The 27,348-nt window shown below is 37.6% G+C and overlaps 2 protein-coding genes and 2 long non-coding RNA genes across 6 annotated transcripts in view; 1 reads left to right on the top strand and 3 right to left on the bottom strand.

Moving 5' to 3' along the window:
- Positions 1-2,126: 2,126 nt before the first annotated feature.
- On the top strand, positions 2,127-9,986 carry pck1 (phosphoenolpyruvate carboxykinase 1 (soluble)). Of its 2 annotated transcripts, XM_058779425.1 has the most exons (9): positions 2,127-2,450; positions 3,000-3,265; positions 4,659-4,843; positions 5,133-5,336; positions 5,796-5,983; positions 6,827-6,989; positions 7,141-7,365; positions 8,017-8,244; positions 8,881-9,986. In XM_058779425.1, the coding sequence occupies exons 2-9, from the start codon at positions 3,042-3,044 to the stop codon at positions 9,336-9,338; spliced, it is 1,875 nt and encodes a 624-aa protein (XP_058635408.1). In that variant the 5' UTR covers positions 2,127-2,450; positions 3,000-3,041; the 3' UTR covers positions 9,339-9,986. The 2 variants fall into 2 exon arrangements, with proteins under 2 accessions (XP_058635408.1, XP_058635409.1); XM_058779426.1 differs by lacking the exon at positions 2,127-2,450 and having other exon boundaries at positions 2,479-3,265.
- Positions 5,228-7,241, bottom strand: LOC131542592 (uncharacterized). The gene is made up of 4 exons (XR_009271734.1): positions 7,114-7,241; positions 6,845-6,966; positions 5,904-6,100; positions 5,228-5,355 (listed from the first exon to the last, which is right to left on the bottom strand). It is a non-coding gene; the product is annotated as an uncharacterized LOC131542592 (long non-coding RNA).
- LOC131542591 (uncharacterized) lies at positions 9,221-16,185 on the bottom strand. Its single transcript, XR_009271733.1, has 4 exons — positions 15,898-16,185; positions 15,054-15,110; positions 10,588-10,674; positions 9,221-9,358 (listed from the first exon to the last, which is right to left on the bottom strand). It is a non-coding gene; the product is annotated as an uncharacterized LOC131542591 (long non-coding RNA).
- A 1,694-nt stretch (positions 16,186-17,879) lies between these two features.
- The window catches only part of pmepa1 (prostate transmembrane protein, androgen induced 1), a 31,153-nt gene continuing 21,684 nt past the window's right edge, over positions 17,880-27,348 (bottom strand). Inside the window, exons 1-4 of one of the 2 annotated variants that reach the window (XM_058779434.1) lie at positions 25,908-26,062; positions 24,158-24,312; positions 23,345-23,398; positions 17,880-22,494 (exon numbers count right to left, since the gene is read on the bottom strand). In XM_058779434.1, coding sequence (XP_058635417.1) covers positions 22,090-22,494; positions 23,345-23,398; positions 24,158-24,312; positions 25,908-25,971 — 678 coding nt within the window. In that variant the 5' untranslated portion in view covers positions 25,972-26,062 and the 3' untranslated portion in view covers positions 17,880-22,089. Of the gene's footprint in view, positions 22,495-23,344; positions 23,399-24,157; positions 24,313-25,907; positions 26,063-27,348 lie in introns of those variants that run through there. The other variant, XM_058779435.1, reaches the window with a different exon arrangement.

Raw genomic sequence — 27,348 nt, 5'->3', positions numbered from 1 at the left:
TTTTTGTGTTTACATCTGAATATGTTGTTTTGAATTATTAAATAAAAGCCGGTATTAAATAAAGGCACAGTCAGGAGTGATTTGGACGCCAGGTGGCGCTCGACGACAACAAAACCAGTTTAGCTGCTTTAAACCATCAGCTTGAGATCACGTGCTAGTCTGGGATATGATTTCATTAAGAACATCATCAAGCATCATACTAACCTTGCTCCATAGTATTCTCTGGAGTACCGTGTCAAAATACTATTATAAATGAATATGATCCATCACAAGGTTTAAAATAAAGCTGCATGGTGATATCATCAGAGTACCATGGTAGTATTGTCAAAGTATTTCTTCCCATAATTCACACGACTGATGTAAATAAAGAGACCGTAGAGCTGCTTTACAGCTGAAACTGATGCATTTTACAACTCTATTAAAACAATCTATATCATATAAAGTGCTGTAGAAACAAATGTGACTGTTCATGGAATTGTTATCTGTGAATTGTTCATATTGCAACTATATCCTATCATAAACAAGACACTAAAACAGATGCTGCACCTGACCCAGACCCTTCAGATGAGCAGCGAGGAGCTCAAAGAGCAGCTTTTACTTCACAAACATCTGCAGAACTCAGAAGGTTATCAGTGAATGTGTTCATTAACAAGTGTTACAGCGGTTATCTTGCAACACACACAGTCAGCGCTGCAATGAATGAAGCTCTCAATGAAGCACACTCAAAGCTTCTGCATATGTTGATTATGAACATAATTCGAGTCTCTGGGAAGTCTGTTTAATTATGCATATGACAGAAAAGGTGTTTTTCATCGTGTATAAATTGTTGTTCATCATTTCTGATGGCAAACCTGTGTTGAATTTTATTTAACCATTTATTTTGCATTCTTTTATGAGTTTTGTAACCTCCTTTTTATGTGAGAGTTGAATCGCTACATGAACTAACACACAAAATATGAATATTTGCTCTCCAGTAAGCATTATATCAGTGATATTCACGTGAACTGTTCACATTTCATATATCTATCATGTGCACTGTACAACCTTTTCACTCATCATTAATCTGAAATATTTATTTTTCCTTTTCAAATTTGATTGGATTTGATTGACAGGTGAAGGCTGTAGAACACACAGCTGTTGATTGGCTGTATTTATCACAGCTTATCAGGTGTTGTTGAGAAAGGCCACAGTTAAAGCCATCCGGTCATTATCTTTGTGTTTTTGCGCTCTTTGTGACTTGAGGTTGAGCTTTAAAGGGTCTTTAACCAAAACAAGCACAAGTCTTCAGATAAGCGTGTCACGTATTCCTTCTGGTCCTGTTCTACATGTTTTGATTTGTTTGTTTTCATCTTCTGACCGCTCGTAACACGTCCCATTCCTTCACATATTTCAGGTTCATGTTCTTGTTTTTAATGGAAGCTGATGTGCAGAAAAAAGGTCAAATTGCTTTTTAAAAAAAATACAATTCCAGTTATACATAAAATATAGTCAAACTTCTCCATGCATCTCAGAACATCTCTTAAAGTTATGAACATTTTCTGGTTCACAGTAATGTTTTAATAAGCACAAACACAATTCTTATCTATTGTTTATGGAACTTTTTTCCTTTATAAAGCATTGTTCCAGCATTAATAGGCATTAGTAAGCATACAGCTATAAATGCTTTGTTCTTGAGCATATATATAATGTTTAATAATTGTATTTTCATACTTTATTAATGATCAAATTTAACATTTCTAAATTATTACATTATTTACAAACCAGTTCTTTAGGAGTAAGATCATCAAAATATTTCTGTGTTGTGTTTGTTTATTTTTTCCTTTAAATCTCCTTTGTAATAGATATGCCTAATAAATAAAGAACAAGGCATTTATAGCTGTATTTATGAACTGCTCACTAATGACTATTAATGTTGGGACAATGCTTTATGAAGGATGAATTAACTATTTACTCATGCTCACCTAATGATTCATAGCGTGCAGTTATTATAAAGTGTTACCGAATTGTGTTCATATAACATGATGTCGAGGCGCATATTTGAATAATTAATCAGACGATTCATGTTCAATGTCACCAAATGCTGAGTAAGAGTCCCGACGAGCCTCCAGCTCAGCGACCAATCAGAGCCGCAGCAGCGCATGACGTCACCGAGTGATGCTGCAAGTTCAGCTGTTGCATAACACCGGAGCAGGTCAAAGGTCGAGTTAGGTTCAGGTCCGATCGAGTATTTCCACAAAGTGTAATGATTCAATGATTAACTGGAGTTACGATGCGTGTGCGGTGGAGTAATCATTCACTCTGTGTGTGTGTGTGTGTGTCTCCTCCTCCTGAGCTCTGTCTTGTATAAATAAGACTAAGTGTCCACACATCGAGCAGAGCACTGATGACCCTCCTCATCCTCACTGACTGATGAAGAGCTGCTGATTCAAAGCACTTCTATTACACTAAAGGTAAAACTTGTGTTGCATTCTGTGCTCTTATGAATATCATAGTGGTTATAAATATTAATATTATTGCTGTACTGTTCTGAATTATAATTCATTATATGTTACTTTTCATTATATGTTATATTTGTAGCAATAGCCAACAATACATTGTATGGGTCAAAATTATAAATTTTTCTTTAATGCCAAAAATCATTAGGATATTAAGATCATGTTCCATGAAGATATTTAGTGAATTTCCTACCGTAAATATATCAAAACTTCATTTTTGATTAGTAATATGCATTGCTAAGAACTTCATTTGAACAACTTTAAAGGAGATTTTCTCAATATTTAGATTTTTTTTTGTATTTTCCAAATATTGTCCAAACATCTTTCAGATAATGTATAAATCTCAGTTTCTAAAAGACTGACCCTTATGACTGGTTTTGTGCTCCAGGGTCACATATAATTATAATTATAGCATGTATGAATAGAGTGATCACTCAACATCAAAGTGTTTTTTATAGGTGAAGCACACAATAAAGCTGATCTGTGTTTGTGTTGTTGCTGTAGGCTCCTCTGTGTCTTTACCGCGGTAAACGCTCCGTCAGCACCATGCCTCCTCAGCTGCAGTCTCAGAACCAGCCCAGCGCTCGCGTGCTGCAGGGAGATCTGGCGTCTCTGAGCGCCTCGCTGCGAGAGTTCATCGAGAACAGTGTGAAGCTGTGTCAGCCGGACGCTCTGCACATCTGCGACGGCTCCGAGGAGGAGAACCGCTCCGTCCTGCGTCTCCTGGAGGAGCAGGGAGTCATCAAGAGACTCCGCAAATACAACAACTGGTACGAGCTTCTGATGTCAACTAAGGGAAAAAAACAATTGCATGATGTTACATGATGAGAACTGAGAATTAGGAGGAATAAATACAGAAATGTAATCTCAAAATTGTCAGAATTGGAAAAAACGTTAGAATTGTAAGATTAAAAACTGCTTTTTTATAGAAACAAGCTTTCATAGGATGAAGCAGCTTTGTGGTACCAAAATAAAATCTGCTACATATTACACAAAAAATGATCTGATTTGAAGCTGTATTTGGTACTGCGCCACATCATATTTTGATATAGTTATGGATAGGCTACTGTATAATTGCCTTTATCTACTGTATGGAGTTATTACCATTATTATTCATCATTGACAAACAATAGAAGACATTTGCATGTAGGGTTGCAGGAAAAAATCACCTCAAAGTAATGTGATTCAGTCCGTTAACAGCGTTTGTTGAACTGTGTTCTGATTTACACACAACACAACAAATGCAGAAATCACTGCTGCATGAATATGAGAGTAAAGTTTAATTACACCGTTGCTCAACTCTAGATGATGTGGACACCCGTTTCCACCACAGGATAAAAAAATGCTTTTTATCTCACAATTCTGGCTTTTTTCTTCACGATTCTGAGAGAAAAAGTCAGAATTGCATATAAACTCACACTTCTTGCATGATGTTAACTCAGAATAAGTTAATGGAATGAATCCAGAAATGTAAGATATAAACTCAAAATTGTCAGGAAAAAAACTGCTTTTTTTATATTTGACCTTTTTTATAGAAACAAGCTGTCCGAGGACGAAGCAGCTTTGTGGTATCAAAATAAAATCTTCTGCTACAAATGACATTAAAATGATCTGATTTAAAGTGTTTCTAGGCTCTCTTTGGCACCACATTATATTTTGATTTAGTTATGGGTAGGCTACTGTATTATTGCCACAGAGTTATTCATAAGTAATAGAGCTGCTTCATCACTGACACACACCTCATCCAGCACTGTCTCAGAAAGTATACAATGTGGGAAACTGTTGCAAGTGATTCAATGCACGAGTGAACTGTCCGAATGAATCAAACTGAATCGATTGCAAACTGTTTCAGAACTTTTTGCAACTCTGTTAGTTCAAAAAAGTGGTTCATTTGAAACTTTGACATTGCTTATGCAGATAGAAACACACACAACATTATCAGGAGCAATTACGCTCTCTATTATACAGTAATCTTCAGTATCATTGATAATACTTCAGTAGGGCACGGAGCTCGTGCATCAGTAAAAATTGATTTAAATATCCCTTTTTACAGATTTTCCAAATGTTTCACATTCAGGTTGAGTGAGTATACGAGTAAAGACTGAAGAGCGTGTGTGTGAGGGTCAGATCTGTGCACTGACCGGTCTCTGGTCTCTTTCTCAGCTGGTTGGCGCGCACAGACCCGCGGGACGTGGCTCGTGTGGAGAGTAAGACGGTGATCGTGACGCCCGAGCAGCGAGATACAGTTCCCTCTCCACGAGACGGCGGCGTCAGTCAGCTCGGACGCTGGATGTCCCCGGAGGAATGGGACAAAGCCATGAACCTGCGCTTCCCGGGATGCATGAAAGGTAGAGAAGCAGCAGACGCTCGGCCTGCAGTGATTACTGATATTACTGTAGAAATGTTGCAAATTTCTGTCTTGTTCATTTTTGTACTGTGCTAGGTTTTGAACTTAAGTTTTACAGCATGTAATCATGTGCAAATTGTCTTGTGTAGTACAGAAAGTTTTGGTGGTATTTGTGTCGAAGTGAGAAAAGAATTCATGTAATTTAAAAGATGTGGTCAATGAATGCATTTTGTGCCAAAGCAATGATAAATGATGCACAGTTTATAGTAAAAGACTGTATGTGTGTGCAGGTCGAGTGATGTACGTGATCCCGTTCAGCATGGGTCCCGTGGGCTCTCCGCTCTCTAAGATCGGCGTGGAGCTGACCGACTCTCCCTATGTAGTGGCCAGCATGAGGATCATGACGCGTGTGGGTAAAGCTGTGCTGAGCGCGCTGGGAAGCGGAGAGTTTGTGCGCTGTCTGCACTCCGTCGGCTGCCCGCTGCCTCTCAAGAGTACGAGCTCTTCATTCACCTGCTCCAGTTACATTTACAGCTTAGTTATTTAGCAGACACTTTATTCAAGGCAACTTACCAATGAGGACAATAGAAGCAGAAGAGCAATGATATAGAAGTGCTATGACAAGTCTGATGGTGCAAAAAAATCTAAATATTGAGAAAATCACCTTTAAAGTTGTTCAAATGAAGTTCTTAGCAATGCATATTAAGTTTTGGTATATTTACGGTAGGAAATTTACTAAATATCTTCATGAAACATGATCTTTACTTAATATCCTAATGATTTTTGACATAAAAGAGAAATGTATAATTTTGAGCCATACAATGTATTGTTGGCTATTGCTACAAATATAACTGTGCTGCTTATGACTGCTTCTGTGCTGCAGGGACACATATAGATAGAACATATAACATCAGTCGTTAGAGTACAAACTGATCCTCATGTTCTGTGTTTAGAGCCGCTGGTCAATAACTGGCCGTGTAACCCGGATCTCACGCTCATCGCTCACATCCCTGACCAGAGGACGATCGTGTCGTTCGGCAGCGGATACGGAGGAAACTCACTGCTGGGGAAGAAGTGCTTTGCTCTCCGCATCGCGTCCCGCATCGCTAAAGAGGAGGGCTGGCTGGCCGAACACATGCTGGTCAGTCAGAAACATGCAGCGTCATCCTTACAGCAAGAAATAAACTCAGTCCAGACCAGCACTGATCACATCCAGATGAGCCCTAACACAGCTCCAGGCACTCACTGTACAATTAGTCTGAAATACCAGAAAACATCTGTGCTTCATTTTTACATTTTACATTTTAAATTTATATTATTTATGTTTTGTTTAGTGCAAGAATTTAATTAATTAGATGCTTTCAGTAAACACTAGAGAACAGTGCAATAAATGGAAAAACTTTTTACTGTTTATGAGTTTATAAATTTAAAAAATATATATATATATATATAAAAAATATATATATATACACTGCATATGTAATACATTTAAATACATTTAAATAAATTAAAATAAAACAAATAAAATAAGAAGATAAAATAATAATAAAAGAAATACCAGTTTGTGATATTAAGCAGCATAACCGGCTTTTTTATACAGCTACAAAAAAAAAAAAAAACGGAAAGCCTTGCACAAGTTAAAAATGCCTGCACCTGCTATTACATTAAAAATAAGGTGGATAGGATCATGAAAAGCAAAATAATATGAATTTTTGCAAAAACAGTTCTTTCAAAAATAATTTAAAAATGTATATATATTATGCACTTCAGATAAAAGCATCTGCTAAATGCATAAATGAAAAGTAAATGCATTAAAACTGAATGCAAAAAAGAATTAGGAGGTAAATATCTGCAGATGCACAATCACTTAAAACTAAAAAGCATGAGAATAATTAACTGATTTATTGCATGAAGATTGATTCATACACACAGATAATTCTCTTTCCTCTCAAACGAGTAAATACATAAATGTGTGTTTCTGCAGATCCTGGGCATCACTAACCCGGCGGGACAGAAGAAGTACTTCGCGGCGGCGTTCCCGAGCGCCTGTGGAAAGACCAACCTGGCCATGATGAAGCCGTCGCTGCCGGGCTGGAAGGTGGAGTGTGTCGGAGACGACATCGCCTGGATGAAGTTTGACAAAGAAGGTACAGATCAACGATGCTCAAACACATCATACTATGTGTGACCCGTATGACTGGTTTTGTGGTCCAGGGTCACATATGAGTTATAACTGTAATGGGTGATGTTGAGATGTTCTTGCTCATTCACTGATGTTCTCTGCTCTTGTGTTTGAAGGCAATCTCAGAGCCATCAACCCAGAGAACGGCTTCTTCGGTGTGGCTCCAGGAACCTCCACCAAGACCAACCCGAACGCAATGGCCACCATCCACCAGAACACCATCTTCACCAACGTGGCCGAGACCAGCGACGGCGGTGTTTACTGGGAGGGCATGGATGAAGATCTGCCGGCCGGTGAGACGCTGACCTCCTGGAAGAACCGGCCGTGGACGCCGGAGGACGGTAGGTCTCGTCTCTTTGAGAGTCCTCTGCACAATCTGACTTTGCTGCAGCCTGGAATTAACACTTAAACTTTTTTTGAACATAGACGTGAAAGTGCACAATCCAAACTTAAATTGTTATAATTCATGAACATAAACATTTTGTAATATGATCCAGTCTGTCTGGAGTGACATGAAGAAACAGAACAAACTGAGACTAAATCCAGAAGAACTGTGTCTCAAGACACTTCAAGAAACCTCCTGCGAAGCTCCTGAGAAACTCTGCTCGAGTGCAGCGAGGACAAAACCTGCTTTAAACACAAAGCATGCTCACAACAAATGTGGATTTCATTTAGTTCATAGAAGCTAATTGATCAAGAAAATCTATTTAAGACATTATTTTTGACAGCATCCTCATTTTACAGCATTTTTACACAAGTGCCTCAAACTTCGCAGGAGCTTTCTTGAAACAAAAATCTCACTGGATTATTACAATTAATGTCTAAATGAATGTTTGTAAATGTAAACTGATATTTCCTCCTGACACACTCCAGCAAAAGATAGAAATAACTGACTTAAAACCATTTTTTATCTGCTGAAGATACTAGTGCTCTAATCATTTTGTCCAGCGCTGTATATAAAGGTGACTATTGCTTCTTCACGTCTCCTCCAGGAGAACCCTGCGCTCATCCAAACTCACGCTTCTGCACGCCGGCCGCTCAGTGCCCCATCATCGACCCGCAGTGGGAGTCTCCTGAAGGCGTCCCCATCGAGGCGGTGATCTTCGGGGGACGGCGTCCGCAGGGGGTCCCTCTGGTCTACGAGGCCCTCAGCTGGGCTCATGGAGTGTTTGTGGGAGCCGCGATGAGATCCGAAGCCACGGCGGCCGCTGAACACAGAGGTCAGATTACACTCAAATCCATTCAGGGTTTTTCATTGACTGCTGTGAGCTCAGAGGTCGTTAATCAAGCTGTTTGTTCACATTATTTCACTGATTTTTAAAATAATCGTGTTTAACAGCAGAATTCGTGGCGAAAAATGCTGTGCAGAAAATTCACTGATCAGAGAATAAAAATGAACAAATCACGCCAAAACATAATCCTAATACATACAGCAATAAACTTATTGCAAAACTTATATAAATATATAAAAATATATTTTATATATATTATATATTAAATATATTTTTTCAATAGATATATAAAAATAAACAAATATTGTTTCTATAGCAAATTATAAATATGCAAAACTTAAAATATATTGTTTCTATTATTTTATTTTCTATTATATTGTTTCAAAAAAATTTAAAAACAGGGATAGTATGTTAAAAGCACATTTTAGTTCATATTCTTAGTGTCCCACAGTTAAGTACACTTAAGTTGATCTTAAGAAGTACTAAAGAATAATTTTTAGTGTATTAAGTACAAAAATAGAGCACATTATGGAAGTTTCCTTTTTTTCACTCTGTGTATGTGTCACATTGGAGTAAACAAATGAAAGCGAGTGAATATTAAAAGACTTTTGTGTGTGTTTTCAGGTAAAGTGATCATGCACGACCCGTTCGCCATGCGTCCGTTCTTCGGCTATAACTTCGGTCAGTATCTGTCTCACTGGCTGAGTATGGAGCAGCGGCCCGACGCCAAACTGCCCAAGATCTTCCACGTCAACTGGTTCCGCAAGAGCTCTTCTGGAGGCTTTCTGTGGCCCGGATACGGAGAGAACATCCGTGTGCTGGAGTGGATGTTTGGCAGGATCGACGGCGAGGCCGGAGCGATGTCCAGCGCGGTCGGGTTCGTTCCCTCGGCCGGCGCTCTGAACCTCCGCGGCCTGCCGGAGGACCTGGACCTCGCCGAACTCTTCCGCATCTCAGCAGACTTCTGGAGGCAGGAGGTGGAGGACATCAGAGCGTACTTCCAGCGAGAGGTGAACGAAGACCTGCCCAAAGAGATGGAGACACAGCTGGAGCTGCTGGAGCAGAGAGTCGGACGGCTGTGAGAGCTCCATCAGATATATCACTGCAAAAAATGATATTCTTACTTTGTGTTTTTGTCTTGTTTTCTAGTATAAATGTCTAAACCTTCCTAAATCAAGATGCATTTACTATCAACATTTTTTGCTTAAAACAAGAAAAAACACCTGCCAGCGGATGCAGAAAAATCATCTTAATTCAAAAGCTAAACAAGATTATTTTTCTTGTCCCTCTGGCAGAAATATTTGCTTAAAGAGGATAAAAACTAACAAAATTTAGATTTTTTTTTTCAGAAAATAAGACATAATATATTAAGTCATTTTACTAGTGAAGTAAATTCATCTTGATTCAAGAATTTTTAGATGTTTATACTAGGAAACAAGACAAAAATAAATTTTTTGCAGAGGTTTTGAGATATTTTTAGCCTGATTTGAGTCGGACAGAAGATCTGATGATATCTATGATACTGAAGACGTAACGAAGGGAATTAAAGGACTGTTTGTTATTTAACCTTATAAATTATTGATGCAAAATGTCCATGTTCACATTTATATTCAGCTGGAGACGTTATAGCTAATAACTTTAACCATTTCATTTTTCTAAATTATTTTTGTATTTCTATGATGGCTTTTGATGTCAGTCTTCCAAGATATTAATAAAGTTATTTAAACGTATATCCAGTGTTTGTGTTTTTCTCTACTTGATCACAGTGTTACAGAGTATTGTTCACATTTTAATACAGTTATGTGTGAAATAACTAATGATAAAATGTTATTTACAAACATTTCAGTCTGAAGAAAATGTAAGAAATTTTAACATACAACCAAAGAAACCAGAACCATAAACACACTATAACTACAGACACGCCAGAAAAGTAGGAAACATGAAAAAGAAAAGAAAAAAAGTTAAGTCGTAATTTGCCCTTCTACAAATAAAAGCCTTAAAAAGGTCTTAAATCTGAGCGGAAAGTTCATGAAGTCAATCTAAACATCCTTAAATCAAGATGCTGGAGATTCACAATGAAGATATTAAGTCTAGCTTTCTGAGAAACTGAACAAAATTAAATGAGTTTATGATTAAAACAAGAACAAATATCTGTCAGTAAGGAATGAAAATGTGTCCTTTGGCAGATATTTGCTCTTGTTTTAATCACAAATAGCTTCATTTTAACTGTGCTTGTAAATCTTGATTTAACAATCAAGACATTTGCCCTGGAAAACAAGACAAAATCTGCCCCATGTTCTAGTGTTTGGTCTCAAAAAGTCTTACATTTACCTTCAGAAACACAGCTGAAGCAAACATGAGGAGAATCAGCCACAGACTGTGTGATCTTCATCAGTGTTTAGATGTTCATCAGAGACACTGGAATCAGAAATACATGATAAACATGGTAAAGTACTGCATTAATGAGGCATCGGGAGACCACCAGAATATAACAAACTGTTGAAGCAGTGACACAACACTCTATGAACCTGTCAGGATGAAGAAGAGCATCCACCAATCAGAGCGTCCCTGACTGAAGGACACGCCCCTCAGGACTTATTCATTCAGAACTTAAAATAACAGCACAAATGAAGCTGAAGCTGAAAATTAACTCCACAGAAATATTAGATATTGAGATAACATCATGAGAAAATTGGTGATAAAAGCATAGCTAATATTAATAAACTGAGCACCAATGAGCAGCAAAGGTTAATGTTCTGCAGATTTCATATTTTATGTCAGTCAGAGATCAGCTGAAATGAATAAAGCAGTTTTTTTCCCCCAAAACTTTTTATGGACAGAAACTGTGCTTGTCAACACATTTATGCAATTAATTAATATTTACATTTACATGCATTTAGCACATGCTTTACAGTTTTTTCCAATCGCTATAACAATTTTTCCAATACTTTTAACAATTTTCCTAAACTCTTAACACAGTTAAGGCTATACAATTAACACATTTCTTGTTGCTTTGACACAAAATGCATACAGTTAACACAAATTAACGGGGGGGGGAGGGGGAGGGGAGGAGCTGAGAGGAGAGGAGCTGAGAGGAGAGGAGAGGAGAGGAGAGGAGAGGAGAGGAGAGGAGAGGAGAGGAGAGGAGCTGAGAGGAGCTGAGAGGAGAGGAGGAGAGGAGAGGAGAGAGGAGAGGAGAGCTGAGAGGAGAGGAGAGGAGGAGAGGAGAGGAGAGGAGAGGAGAGGAGGAGCTGAGAGGAGAGGAGCTGAGAGGAGAGAGAGGAGAGGAGAGAGGAGAGGAGAGGAGAGGAGGAGAGAGGAGGAGAGGAGAGGAGAGGAGAGGAGGAGAGGAGAGGAGCTGAGAGGAGAGGAGCTGAGAGGAGAGGAGAGGAGGAGAGGAGAGGAGAGGAGGAGAGAGAGGAGAGGAGAGGAGAGAGAGGAGCTGAGAGGAGAGGAGAGGAGAGGAGAGGAGAGGAGAGAGAGGAGAGGAGAGGAGCTGAGAGGAGAGGAGAGGAGAGGAGGAGAGGAGGAGAGGAGAGGAGCTGAGAGGAGAGGAGAGGAGAGGAGCTGAGAGGAGAGGAGAGGAGAGGAGAGGAGAGGAGCTGAGAGGAGAGGAGAGGAGAGGAGAGGAGGAGAGAGGAGCTGAGAGGAGAGGAGAGGAGCTGAGGAGAGGAGAGGAGAGAAGAGGAGCTGAGAGGAGAGGAGAGGAGAGAGGAGAGGAGCTGAGAGGAGCTGAGAGGAGAGGAGAGGAGAGGAGAGGAGAGGAGCTGAGAGGAGCTGAGAGGAGAGGAGAGGAGAGGAGAGGAGAGGAGCTGAGAGGAGCTGAGAGGAGAGGAGCTGAGAGGAGAGGAGAGGAGAGGAGAGGAGAGGAGAGGAGAGGGGAGGGGAGGAGCTGAGAGGAGTGGATAAGACATATCAAAAGATTCTTCCCAAGATGCCTTGCCAGAGAAGATATCAGATGTGATGTGGATGAGAACATGTGGCCAAACGCAGAAGACCGGGCCGATTAGATTACATTTATTATGTTTTAATTCTTCGGTGGGTTTTTCTGTTTGTATATTCATAATACAGTAAATGACAGCTATCTTGCACATTTTGTTTTCTTGTTTTTCTAATGCAAATAAAGCCTTTACTGCAGCAATTCTGTCTTGGTCTCTCTTTTCCCACATAACCCGTTCATTCTATAAAGCTACTCTGAGATGGGTCATTCAATTTTTGTATAAAATTTCTGCAGCAAAATAAACCCAAAAAGAAACCGTACTGTAAAACACAACCTATGATCAATGCAATATACTCCCTCTCGTGGTCAGACCTGACACCTAAAACAATGCAGTTTCTGGAAGTCATTTGATGTTAGTGTCTTTATGATATTGTACTATGATTGATTAAATGTTACTGTTGGAAGAGAACATGTGTTAGTGTTTTGGACTAATAATTTGATTTTGAAACATGTTTGCAGTGTTTAGGTAGTTATTGTAATTTGAAAATTAGTGTTAGAGTTTAGTTTGCAATGTGTGATTTTGAGCATGAAATTAACTGTTTTGTCAATTGTGTGTTGAAGGTGTGTTGGTGCGTTAAGAATTTGGGAAAATTGTTAGAAGTATTGGAAAAAATGTCATAGCGATTGTAAAAAAACTGTAATCCAAATCAGTGAAGTGGAACAAAAGCAACAATATTCATAATATACAACACCAGCAACTAGATTTGGAAGCAAGGCCTTCTCCGAGATTAATTATGTTTTTATTATTATTATTTTTTATTTTAATTTTGGCAGTTAAATCGTTATTTTTTTTTTACTGGCAAAAACTTTAACAAAAGCAATGTTTTAATGTTTAATATTTATTCAAGATAATCTTTTAATGGAAACAACATGAGAAATTAGGAATATATTATTTATTCATTTATTTACTGATGGCACTAATTAAAAATAGTTTTGTTTATTACAGTTATTGCTGCAGTGAAAGAAGAGTAAAGAAATATGATGCATGTTATGTTCACTGCAAAAAATGATTTCCTTCCTGAGTATTCATGTCTTGTTTTCTAGTATAAATATCTAAAAATTCTTAAATCAATATGCATTTATTTTAAGATATTATGTCTTGTTTTCTGATTTGTTTTTTTCCAAAATTTTGTTGGTTTTTACTTAAAACACGCAAAAATATCTGCCAGTGGGGCAAGAAAAATCATCTTGTTTAGCCTCTGAATTAAGATTATTTTGTCAAGTAAATGTATCTTGATTCAAGAATGTTTAGATATTTATACTAGAAAACAAGACAAAATTACTAACTTTTGCAGTGTTGCACATGTATTTGTTTAAATATAATGTACTGCACTTTATTATAATTAACTTGAGTTCCTGAGGTTCCTGACCTCTGCGTGAAGCTCAGTGTCTCTGCTGACGGTCACTGACGCTGATGCGGGTCACACACTTGCATCACGGTCAGTCGTTGGGCTGTATTTGCTCGTGTGAGAGATAGAGCCAGATGTGACGAGCTGCTCACATGTTTCTCAACAGCAGAGACACAGACTTCAAAGCTGAGCGTTATTGGTCCGCAGCAGAGCATGCTGGGTAACTGGGGCACGTTCTCAGGCCTGAGCCGCATATAACGTCAGTATTGTGCTGCTGCCAAATACGAGACTTTCTAGGGAAGCAGAAATGTGTTGGATGACGTCCACGATGATGAAACCAGAGCAAAGATCAGCAGAGTCAGGATTCATTCATTCATTACATAACATCTTCTGTAACTCCGTTCTGCACTGCTTTCAAATACAAGATATGTGACCCTGGACCACAAAACCAGTCATAAGGGTCAGTTTTTGAATTGAATAAATCATCTTTCCATTGATGTATGGTTTGTTGGACAATATTTGTGTGAGATACAACTATTTGAAAATCTGGAATCTGAGGGAGCAAAAAAATCTAAATATTGAGAAAATCACCTTTAAAGTTGTTCAAATGAAGTTCTTAGCAATGCATATTACTAATCAAAAATGAAGTTTTGATATATTTACGGTTGCATATAAAATATCCATACATTTGGATTACACAGTTTTAACATGAACAAACTAATAAACTTCATGTGATCAAATTTGTGAGTCATGCATGAATGAAACAGCTCAGATTTCTGTAATATGACTAATAACAGGTTTTCTTCTAAAGCATTAGCTGAAAGGTTTTTAATGTTACTCGTCTCAGAGCGTTCAGAGAACATTCAAACGTATCATTCTTATGGTTGCAAAATGATACAATGTAATTTTCCCTTAATAACTAAGATCAAATGTTTTACCTTTTAATTAAGTAGATTTTTCTGAGCCTTTTGGCAGACATTTGTTCTTCTTTAAATCATAAAATAGCTTCAAGAATTTCTAAATATAATGTATAACACATTAAAAAAAGAATTGAACATTCAGAGATCATTCAGTAGTAAAGTTTTCATAACTTAATGTCGAAATGTTTTTGTTAGCTATACTGACCATGATTCTGAATAAGTGCATTTAGATTATTTAAATATGACCAAATAGATGCAACTAGTCAATGATATTTTTTTGAGTGCAGAAATGCGATCAGATGAAGTTCCTCAGTCTCTGTAAGTGAGATGCTGAGTGTTTGCTCGGTGTTTATCTGTCACAGAAGAGCAGGAACAACATGTTTTCAGCTCTTATCAGACTGAGTCTGAGCGGACATGAACTCAGCAGCAGAAGTGAACACCACCGTCTTATCACACCAATAACTGTTTAACAGAGATTTCAACACTCTAGGCGAGCTTTATGAGTCCAAACTTCTGAATCAAACTCACACGAAGGACTTGATCCGGTTCGAGTCGGATGATCAGAACAAAGTCCTGCAGTTCACTCTACAAACCGAAGAAATGAGTTAAATACATGCACTTTGTCTTCTCTAGTGATGCTAACAAAAATATGTTCAGGCTAACATTCCTGTTAAGCTATAAAAATGTTATTTTTTGATATTTTTGAATGTTCAAAATCTCCAGTTTCTTAAATGTTTTGAAAAAAGAGCCCAGTCTTATGAAAATGCGTATAAATAGTGCGCCGTAAACTCGTGGTATTGATACGCAAAAATGGACTTTGGCGTGCATATGACACGCAATTTTTACGTTTTGGGCATTTTTCCAATAGGATTTAACATCCCACCAATAGAATCCATCACATACCAATAGACACCATTATAGTCTCCATTAAAACCAATGCAATTCCCATTATAACCATTAAAACCAGTACATTTTCTATTGTGTTTTGGGCAGGGTTCTATTGTTTTTTTTTCAGCAGGGATATGATACGAAATTTGTTGGCGTGCATATAATAAGCAGTTTTCATGTGCATATGATAAGCATCTACCCCACACCCCTAATACTCACTGCGCAGCAGCATATACACGACAAAGTCCATTTTTGCGTATCAGTACCACGACTTTTTGTTTTTATTTGGCGTACGCACTTTCATGAGATCGGGTTGTGAAAAAAAGTTTTTTTCTTGGTTATGTTAATGCTAATGATGACATTTATTATTTTGCAAAAATTATGGGAATATTATTTTTGAATGCTCTCTAAACCATCTCAGACAAAATGTTTTTGTGTCTTAAGATCATTCATAAAATAAAAATTCTGTCATTAATTTACTCACCCTCAAGTTGCTCCAAACCTGAACATGAACATTCTATTAATGTTACTGAAGAACGTGTGTTCGTAGCTGTGAGAGAACATTGCAGAAGGTTAGCTGGGTTCTTTGGGAGACTACACACTGAATTTGGTGCTGAGATTCATGACAAAAGAGTTCTATACTGCTTAACATGTGTTCTGTGTCTCTTGAGCACATGTGCACCGTGAGTCAGCACACTGATGATGATGATGATGAAGAGTGGGTGTTAGTAATAGTTAGCAGATGCAGATTTGACGCTGGAGTGACCCGAGCTGAAGCCTGTTGCTCAAGAGCTGATAGAGAAAGCGTTTCATAAACCAGACTGAACCGGAAACATCTGGATCACCGGACCAGAGCTTTACCTGCTAAACCAGCTTAACCCTGCGAAGGAGTCTAAGCCGACAAAGAAATGACATAGAAACAGTTTTCACTCAGAAACTGCAAGTAAATGCACAATTACAAAGAAACCGTAATGTAACGCATTGAATGAAATGTGAAACTTGGAGAAGTGAAATAATATTTTCTTATAAAAGATACTCGATTAATCTTAGGGTTAGTTAGCCTCTAAAAATGTATTTTATTTCTTTTACCCTTTATTTCACTTTGAAATACTTTGTCAGTGTTTCAACAATCATCAGTAAATATTACTATATTTTGCTACTAAGTAGTTAAAACATTTCAATATGCTTATATCATTTCTAGTTAATTCTTTATTAAATGATCAAGTGTTGATCATTATAAGTGTAGGCTACATATTATTATTATTATTACTATTATCACCTTATTTTAATTATTTAATTGTTATTTTAATATTTCACATTTCTTATCCTTGTCATTACTTGTTTTGTGTATAATGCTTTGGCATAATGTATGTAAAGATCATTTAAATTCAAATTGAATTAAAGGAATCAATTAAATGCTGTTACACAATACTGCTTCAGATTCATCAGTAAATCTATTTATGTTCATACGGACTGTGACGTGTAATAAACAACATTTGCAGTGTGATGCATCATCATCATCATCATCATGACTGGAGACAAACATCTAGTGTCTTAATCTGCTCTGGTCACGTGTGTCTCAACCCAAAAAAACAAGACTGCTGACTGTAAAGTAATAACAGATGGCACAGGCCACGCTTTCTGATTTTTTATTGTATTTTACATTTCTTCTTTGCTAAATGTGCAAATCATTTTCAATGTACTGATGATGAGTTCAGAACAGAAGCGGTGATTCCTGCTCAAACAGACTCACATCACCGCACTGATATGAATATGATATGAAAATGAGTTTTAAAACCTGAAATAATAATATCATCCTTGAGACGAGCTTGACATCTGCTGGACAAACCATTAACTTCAGCAGCAGATACTGACTGATCTGATGCCTTACAGCGCCACCTGCTGGATCTACAGCTGCTAACCCCTATAAAGCCTACTGTACATCATCATCATCATCATCAACTACACAATCTCCTCGTGTCTTCTGTCTCTGACTGAGAGTTCAGAGTTTTATCCAGTCAAAGCTCTTTTAGTGCTGTCAAATCTTGACTGATTTTGATCAAGAAATATCAGCATATTCATATTTTTTGCACAGTTTCATATTCTCACTATATCAGACTATATGGGTCGTAAAATGTTTTTTATTTTGTCTAAAGGTTCAATAAACTCTTCCATTTCCAAACATAAGATTTCTTTGAACTATTACTTCATACGTCAGGCTTAAGAGGGTTAAAGGTTGTGAGGTCATTTACCTCAATCCTTAAAGACGTGGAGGATCTGTGATTGAAGAACAGCATTAAATCACACGACTAATGACCTCTACCTACGGTCAATCTGTTCCGAAGCAAGCGCAAGGCCATTTCTGATGTGCTTTTTTATCTTTCAAACCACAAAAGACATAAACCACACAAAAGTAACACGTATACAAACACAAAGGAGGAATAGAGACAACAGCCTACACACGTGTTATTTTATAAAATGTTTTATTCATATAATTGGCAGCTAATTGAAATGCATGAGATTGTATAAGATGGTGTGTAATAGACACTGTCCCAAAGAGAAACACCGGTAACACTTTCAGGATCCAATATAAATAAAAATAAAAGAGTGACATGTAAGCGGTCATTACTGACAATAACAGTTATGTAAATATGTTCATATTGCAACCGCAGAGAGCGTTCAATGGCATGTTCAAACCCAAAGCAATGCAACAGCAGAGAAAACATAAGAGCTTCAATCACTGGAGAGAAAGTCCTTCTTTGGAAATGCCTCTTTCACACGGAAAGCCTTCAGTGATTTGATTAAGAGCCCAGAAACTGCTTCATCCAGCCCAAAGCAACATGAAGATGAAGATGAGCAGACAGCCGTGAACCAGACCCGTCGTTTGGATTCATCTTGTGCTTCATTTCACTAAATCAAAAGTGCATCAAATGCATTCTGATGCAGATGTAATCATGGGGGCGTTTCAAACATGAAGGCAACAGAACTAAACACACACACACACACACACACACACACACACACACGAGTCTGTGCTGGAGACTGGAAGGCACTCGTCACGCTTCTTCAGTCTGCGCTCACATTAACGAGCCTCTCAAACAGCACAAACCCGCCGTCTGTTTAATGAGTGAACGAAACAAAAATGACCTTTAAACGAGAAGAAACAATAACAAAAAACAACTAGCACATCTTTAATCTGAGCTAAACAAACTACATTATCAAAAGGCAAATAGTCGGTATATTGCAACTCTCTCCACTAAACTACCTCATCATCATCATCATCATCATCATGCATACACTGTCACTTCCTGTCAACGGCCACCTGATTGGCTGACGGGGTCATGTGACACACTGGCATCTCACAGGGAACAAACGGCCGTCTCTGTAAAGGAGAGACATCACGCCGCAGCTGGAGAGAGAACGACCCACGGGTAGTTAGTTACCAACCAACTAGACTATATTCAGACGATTAATTACAATTTGAAAAATATAGCATAAAAAAATCATTCTGAACATCTGACTAAAATATAATAAAAATAGCAACCCACAGGTAGTTAGTTATCAGCTAACCAGTTCGGAATTTAAACAATCGGATTAAAGTTTGCATTTGGCCATTTACTTCCGTCGTAATATGGAATATATACTGTAATATTAAAAAAGGCAAACTAATGATTCTGAACATCTATGACTAAAATATAATAAAATAACAACCCACAGCTAGTTAGTCACCAACTAACTAAATCTGAATATAAACAAACAGATTAAAGTCTGCGTTTGGCCAGATATATACTGTATTATAAAAATGGCTAATTAATGATTCTGAACATTTATGACTAAAATGTAATAAAAAAAATACCCATGGGTAGTTAGTTACCGCTAACTAGTTTGGGTATTTAAACAGCCAGATTAAAATCTGCATATGGCCAATTACTCAGTTATAATATGGAATTCATATTATAAAAATGGCAAACGAATCATTCTAAACATCTATTGCTAAAACATAATATAAAGAATGACCCAAGGGTAGTTAGTTACCAACTAGTCTGGAATTCAAAAAGCCGGATTAAAGTCTGGATTCAGTCGATTATGCAGCTATAATGTGGAATATATATTATAAAAACAGCAAATGAATCATTCTGAACATCTATGACTAAAACAATAATAAAGACTCGTTGAGTTTCTCTCTCCAGCTGTTGACTTCCTGTCAGCAGCGGTTCTCTGGAGTAAAACCGAACACCACAAAATCGGACCCGATATTCCCCGAGCGCACAGACGAGCGCAGACCGAATCATGGGATTCACCAGCAGTCACTATTTGGCAGCGAGTGAATGAGATTGTGTTCAATATTAGATTCGGTGATTCAGTGAAGCTCAGGATCGTTACGGATCCCATGATGTGATTTCAGCTCTGCGCGCGTCGTCCGATCAGGGAGCAGTTGCATATTCGTTTGCTTTAGTGCTCGTTTACTCCGAAGGAATCCGGCGGCTACAGCTCGTCGATTGTTTTCCTCCCACGAGTCGGTAAAGTGCTATAAGAGACGCCGCATGTGAACCCGAGCCGCTGCGCCACAGCCGAGCAGAAGAAATCCTTTATGTTCTAAACATCAATGATTGTGTATCCAGGTTTCTAGAATCTAGAATAAAATTAAGGCAAATACATTTAAGAAACCGAAGCTAACGCTAGTTAATCTAGTTGAAAAAAGACTACCGTTGATCTCTAGAACTCTCAGCGACGTTCCTCCGGCTGATTCAGATTTGTTCAGTCGAGCTGTGAAGCAAAGGCGTTCGACGCGTCCGGATGAGTTCAGCAGAGTTAACCGGTTACTCATCATTAACCAGCGTCCAGGACACTCACACCATCTGTGGACCGATCACAAGCCGAGGCCTGTCATATCGTTATATTAAAAATAGTGCAATTTTAGACATTTATATAAATAACTCTAAAACCGTGCTTTTAAGTTTGTTTTTCAGTTTTCCATATACATGTATATATATATTTATATAGTAGCCTATATACACACACGTACATTAATGCTGAAGCATTAACTCTCTCCCTGACCGCAAACAACTGAACAAACACTTCCACATCTGCTCCAAAACAGTCGGGTGCTTTGAATATTGTGCAAAACTCTCATGAGGAAGTCACGCACATTTAACAGAAGAAGAACTGTGATGAAGAATCACAAGATTGTGATTAATGTTTCTAAGAGGAAGACCGAATCTTCTCCATCGCTCAGGGAAACGGCTGAAAGGAAGCGTTTTTGTTTGTTGTCAGAGTTTGAGTACAGAGAGACTAAGAGCACTGAGGACAAGTAACACGTAAATATTTATAGAAAGTCTGAAGCGCTGCCTCTCGGGGGCCAACAGGGGCCTCATTTATATTTGTAAAAACTGTCTTTGACGTCAGGGTCTGAGCAGACGTACGCACTTTTTCTTGAAGGAGTACTGCAGGTTTTGGAAATTTTTTTTCTATGTTTATGACATTATTCAGGAGCTGAAATCATTCAGTTGCGCACAAGTTCAAGATCATTTGCGATATAGATTTCACATCTGAAAGAGAGGCATACATGCGTTTTCTGTGCGTCTGTTCATTCTATGCATAGGGTTGGGAATCGAAAATCAATTCCAATTCCAGAATCGGATACTATGGACAGGAATCAGATACTTGTTGTTAAATTAAGATTTCAATTCCATCTATCAATTCCTGTGTGAGCATCTTTTTTTTTTTTTTTTTTTTTAGCTGGGGCTGTTAAAATGTATTTGTCTTTGAATCATTCATTCAAAAACACTGATTCATCCAGTAAAGAAACGAGTCAATCTTGAGTAAGTCACTGAATCATTCCACTCAGAAATTCCATCAGATTTTGTTTGGTCGCCTAATATTTTTTCTTCAGAATTGTGAGAGAACTACAGCCTCCATTAACCAAAAAAATTATAAAAAAGTCTCAATTTATCCAGAATCGTGCGACTCTGTTTTGCACACAAACAGCTCTTAATCCAGTGTTTATGCAGCCGGCTGATTTTTGTTCATGGTGTTCAGCAGCAATTAAATGTTTTGCAAAAAGAGACACAGAATAAATATGACCCAGGAGCACAAAAGCAGTCATAAGAGTCAATTTAAAAAAAAATTGATGTATGGTTTGTTAGGATCGGACAATATTTGTCTGAGATGCAACTATTTGAAAATCTGGAATCTGAGGGTGCAAAAAAATCTAAATATTGAGAAAATCACCTTTAAAGTTGTTCAAATGAAGTTCTTAGCAATGCATATTACTAATCAGAAATGAAGTTTTTATATATTTACGGTAAGAAATTTACAAAATATCTTCATGGAACATGATCTTTACTTAATATCCTAATGATTTTTAGCATTAAAGAGAAATGTATAATTTTGACCCATACAATGTATTGTTGGCTATTTCTGCAAATATAGCTGTGCTGCTTATGACTGCTTCTGTGCTGCAGGGTCACATATATGCTTGATATCTAAATGTTTGACATTGGAATAGAAACTGGGAATCGATCAGAATCGGAATTGATAAAATTCAAACGATACCCAACCCTAGTAACGCATATGATTATAAGATCAAATTTTAGGATGGTTTCTGCGTGACAATTTATAAATGAGGCCCCAGAAGAGGAAGAGAGGCGTCTTGTGCAGCAGAGGCAGCTGAGCGTCAGACGTGCTGTGCTTTGGCTTTGTCTTTGCTGCGTGTGTTTCTGCTGTCGGTGTGGCTGATGTGGATCGCGCCCTGCACCAGCGCTGTGGGGTGAGTCTGTGATGTGGGGTGATAGTAGTGGCCGATGACCTCGCTGTACGCCGGCGGAGCGATGAGCGGACTGTCGAACACGGTGCGGTTGGGCGGCGCTCGGACCGACTCGCGGTTGAGCTCCAGCTGTTGCTCGGGGTCCCGCAGCTGAAGGGAACAGGGGCCCTGGTACGGCGGAGGCTCCTCGCCGTCTGACAGAGAGATGGTCGGCGGGAGGTCGATGATGGCGTGAGGAAGGTACGGGAACGTGGGCTGGAAGCGCGACAGACGCTCGCGCTGAAGGTACGACGGCACCCGGTCCGGAGCGTAAACCTGCGGGAGAGACAGAAATCCAATTATAAACATCTTTTACTTTACCAATTTTTATGGCCCTTATATTTCCTGTTTGAGCCAATGCAGATGAATATAGTTTCAGGAGACCGCCCTGATTGTAAAGCGAAACGTAATTGGTTATAGCGAGAACGTGCTATGCTTGGTCAGCGAAGTGAGGCTGTTATCTGAATTTTTGTGGATCTCATTCTATTTATTTGTCAGTATGTTTCATTTTTGTTAATCTCTTTACATTTATTTGTGGATCATAATCTATTTATTTGGAATTATGCAACAATTCTACCCCCGTAACGAAACTTAAGGAATATAAATCTTATTTTCCAAAACATGCATTAAGCCACATATTCAGATTTGTACTGAATAAAATTAGAAAGTGAGCTAAAGTTTATTTGTACAGCTCTTTTCCTGAAGCTGATAGTTTCAGTCTTACTTTAAATACGTTTGTTTAGGCTTGGCATTTATAATGCATGCTGTTTCTAATGAATGCCACTATAATTTATGTTTGTTTTATACTTTTTATATTTTTAATTTCTGTTTTGTTCTGAATACTGTTAAATTGAAAAGATTTATTGTGGAGTGTTCAAAGGAACTAAAATACGTGTTTATAGTGTTTACAATGTTTGTAAATGTTTTATTTACTGTATTTAACATCATTTCTGAATGCAACTTTTTTTTTTTCTTTCAACTATTTAAATTTTGACCTCTATAGTCAGGTGTGACTTAATATTCTGGAAATAAACAGTAGTCATCTCTGGATGAGAGTATAGAGTAAGAACAGCATCCTGTGCTAAGTTTTGCACATGAATGCAGTTATTGATTAAATAAATCATACCTCACTCATGGCACTAGAAGAGCTGGGACCATCAGAGGACCACAGACTGCCCTCCTGCGAAAAACAGAGAGAAAAACACATTACAAATTATGCAGGACAAACCAAGAAACTGGGCTGACATTCTTCTCAGTAATGTAATAGTTTTTCATTTCATCTCTTCTCCACAAGTCCACACTCTTTCTGCTCACACAACACAAGGATTTCAGATCAATTCAGTTTGTCATGTTCACTGATCATTTGATTACTTTAGATCCTCATATTTATATAAGGATATGAAATATACAATACATGTTTACAGATTTTTTTTTAATCATTTATATACATTAATTTCTTACAGTTAATCTAGAAGAGACTCTGAAAGCATCATTTCTCAGCATGAACGCTGGTCGGCTCTCACACATTTGGCTCCGTTTCAACCATGATTCAATTATGATAACATGATGAATCATAATGTGGTTGATCATTACATACAATAGTATGTCATATTGTGAGGAAGTTGATCTACATCCACTAGGTGTCAGGATTTCTTTAGTGAGTCTCTTGAGCAGCTGGAAGTTACAGTTCACCTGCTAAATTATCTAGATTAGTAGACACACACAAACATGAGCAAAAGTCAGAATTATGGGATGATTAATCACACACACACACATACACACGCACGCACACGAGCGTCGTGAGTCAATGATAATGTGACCAAGCTAAACCTAAAATTAGAAGAGTTACTCCGCTGTGATGCGACGCCTGGAGTGAGACGGTGACAGCGTGTGTGAATGAAGCCGTCACGGACAGTGAGTGTGTGAGTGTGTTTCTTACCGAAGGCAGGGGCAGGTGTCGTCTGTGCGCTCGTCCGTGGCGGGAGATGAGAGATCGCGCAGACAGTCTGTAGTGATTCAGCAGACACGTGATCACCACCACCATCATCATCATCACCACCACGATCACCAGAATCTGAACAAACTCCAGCTGGGCTGCAGACACACACACACACAAGTACTGTAAATCTCACTGAATGTCAAGCTAATAATGGCATTCTTAATATAAGTGAAAACTTGAATAAACATGAAAATACTGTTCAGAAAAGACATTGGTCAAAACAAAATCAGATTCAAACAAACTCAAAAAGATCTCAAAGTAAAAAACACATTTTACAGTAAAACAACATTTGGTCACACTTTATATTAGGTGGCCTTAACTACTATGTACTTACATCAAAAAATAAGTACAATGTACTTATTGTGTTCATATTGTATTGCAAAACACTTCTGCTGCTATTGAGGTGTTATATGGGTAGGTTAGGGATAGGTTTGGTGGTCTGGGTTGGTTTAAGGGTGGGTTAAGGTGAAAGTGATGGGTCAACAGTGTAATTATAAATGTAATTACAGAAATTAATTACAGATGTAATTGCATATAGGTATTTTTAAAAATATAAGCACAATGTAAAAACATGTATGTACACAATAAGTGCATTGTACCAAATTATTCATTTAAATGTAAGTACATATTAGTTAAGGCCACCTAATATAAAGTGGGACCCAACATTTTTAATTTCTACTAATAGTAGTTCAAAAAATTACTAGGTCCAAAGACCAGACCAAACTTTAAACAATTCACTGAGTCCATGAACAAATACTGCTGAACATTATGTAGAAGGGAAACATTCATACACCAGTGCTCGGGGTCAGTAAGATTTTTAAAATGTTTTCGAAAGAAGTCTCTTCTGCTCACCAAGGCTGCATTTATTTGATAAAAATTTTGAAATATTATTACAATGTAAGATAGCGGTTTTCTATGTGAATATCTGTTAAACTGCAATTTATTTCTGTGATCAAAGCTGAATTTTCAGCATCATTACTCCAGTCTTCAGAGTCACATGATCTTGAGAAATTATTCTAATATGCTGATTTGCTGCTCGAGAAACATTTCTGATTATTATCAATGTTAAACACAGTTGAGCTGCACAATGTTTTTGTGGAAACCGTGATACATTTTATTTCTCAGGATCCACAGATGAATAGAAAGTCCAAAAGAACAGCATTTATTTAAAATAGAAATCTTTTGAAACATTATAAATGTCTTTACTGACACTTTTGATCAAATTAATGCATCTTTGATAAATAAAGTATTAATTTCTATAAAAAAACTAAATCTTACTGACCCCAAACTTTTGCATGCTGGATATGCAGATATTTTCATAGTTTAGTCAGCATCACAATCAATCTTAAAAGATGTTCAGACACAGAAAACTGATCTCAACTGTACCATCACACTTCCACAAGGACTGACCCGATCAAAATAATGAAATCAAACAAAGCAGACAAACCCAACAGCTGTAAAAACTCACAGCAGCTTCTCTTAGACGTTATCATTTATTTATTCACTTTTTAACACCATGCCAGCATCAAGGCTATTTTCATGGCGATCTCAGAATAAATTACACAAGATATGCAATTAACAAAAGTTACAAAAGACACTTCAGTTCTACACTAGACAAAAATTCTAAAATACATCCAGGTGATACATTTATGAATAAATCCTAAGACACGCTAGAGAGCGTCAGACTCACCGCTGCAGCGCGTCTGAACACACGGATGCAAACCGTCCACCGCATGGAGCTGCATGATGCACATCCACCAGAGACAAACTAACACTGAAGCCCCTGCGTTCCCACACACCCCGGGGCAGATGGGTACGAGGGGGACGGGGCTGAGCGCCGCCGGTCTAGACTGAATTGTCTGAGCGAGTCGGTTTGCATATGAAAACAAAAAGAGAGCGAGACAGCTGATGGTGAGAGGACGTGACGTGAGCCACGAGCGCAGAGCCATACACAAACACACATTCATAATGACTGACTGTCCACACACACACACACACACACACACACACACACACACACACACAGAACAGATCATATACTGCTAAAGTCTTATCCATCTGCTACTGCATCATTCTCACCAAATAGATACATTTATATCTCTTTCAAAACATTTGCCAACTCTGTTACATTCAAAACGACTGGCAACATTTTTGTTAATGTTTCACTACACATCAAAAAAATATTTTCTTCATGATGTTATTTCTATCAGCAGTTAAAGCCTGCTCACACCAATAACAATAACAATTTTGAAATATATTAGCATCCACACCAACACATGATAATGTTATGTTTTTTCTACTATTACTATTAAAAGTAATACAAAAATTGTAATTATAAATATACAACAAAAAATGCACTAAACAAAAAGTTTAAAAAGTTGCTTTAGCAAATTACTTTAAGTTGCATTTGAAATTTACTAAAGCTAAGCTAAAGTTACTAACTGTAAACAGATAAAAACTAAAAAACACACGAAACCTAAATACTAATATTTACTTAAAACTAATATTAAAAAAAAACTAGAAAAAAGATAAAAGTATTATAAATAAAACAAAAATGAAAATAAAAACGCGAAAAATATAAAAGTAAAATACTGAAATATTTTAAGTAAAAATATAAAACTAAATGCTCATTTGAATTATTTATGAAATCTATGATAGTATGCCAATAATACTAAAATAACACTGATTTTGAATGGGTGTCAAAGTTTTTAGCATTCATCGGCTGGGAAAAAAGTCATTCCAACAATATTGTTCCTTTGTGTCATTATCATTATAACATAATTTTTTTTAATTTAATTCATTATTTGACAGGGACAATAGGCAGTCAGAAAACTGCCCCAGGAATTTCATCTGCTGTCCCTGGGCAGGAAAATACAAAACAGATTACATGACAAAAACATCAGTATAGTACAATAAAGTCCCCCCAAAATTTAACAGAAAAAAATATAATTCCCCACATAAAACTACAATCCAAATTTCTACAAAATATCCCCTGCAAGTACTACAAAGCATCATCCTACAAACAATTATAAAAATTTGACAACTTCCCCAAAGATTCATTCAAAAATACAGAAATACTCAATGGTCACATACCTGACTCGTCTTTAACCATATTTTTAAATGTAGCTTAA

This window comes from Onychostoma macrolepis, chromosome 06 (genome assembly GCF_012432095.1).
Source record: "Onychostoma macrolepis isolate SWU-2019 chromosome 06, ASM1243209v1, whole genome shotgun sequence".
Taxonomy (NCBI): domain Eukaryota; kingdom Metazoa; phylum Chordata; class Actinopteri; order Cypriniformes; family Cyprinidae; genus Onychostoma; species Onychostoma macrolepis.
Note: the sequence above shows the minus strand (reverse complement) of the source record. Positions and strands in the feature narration are given on the sequence as shown.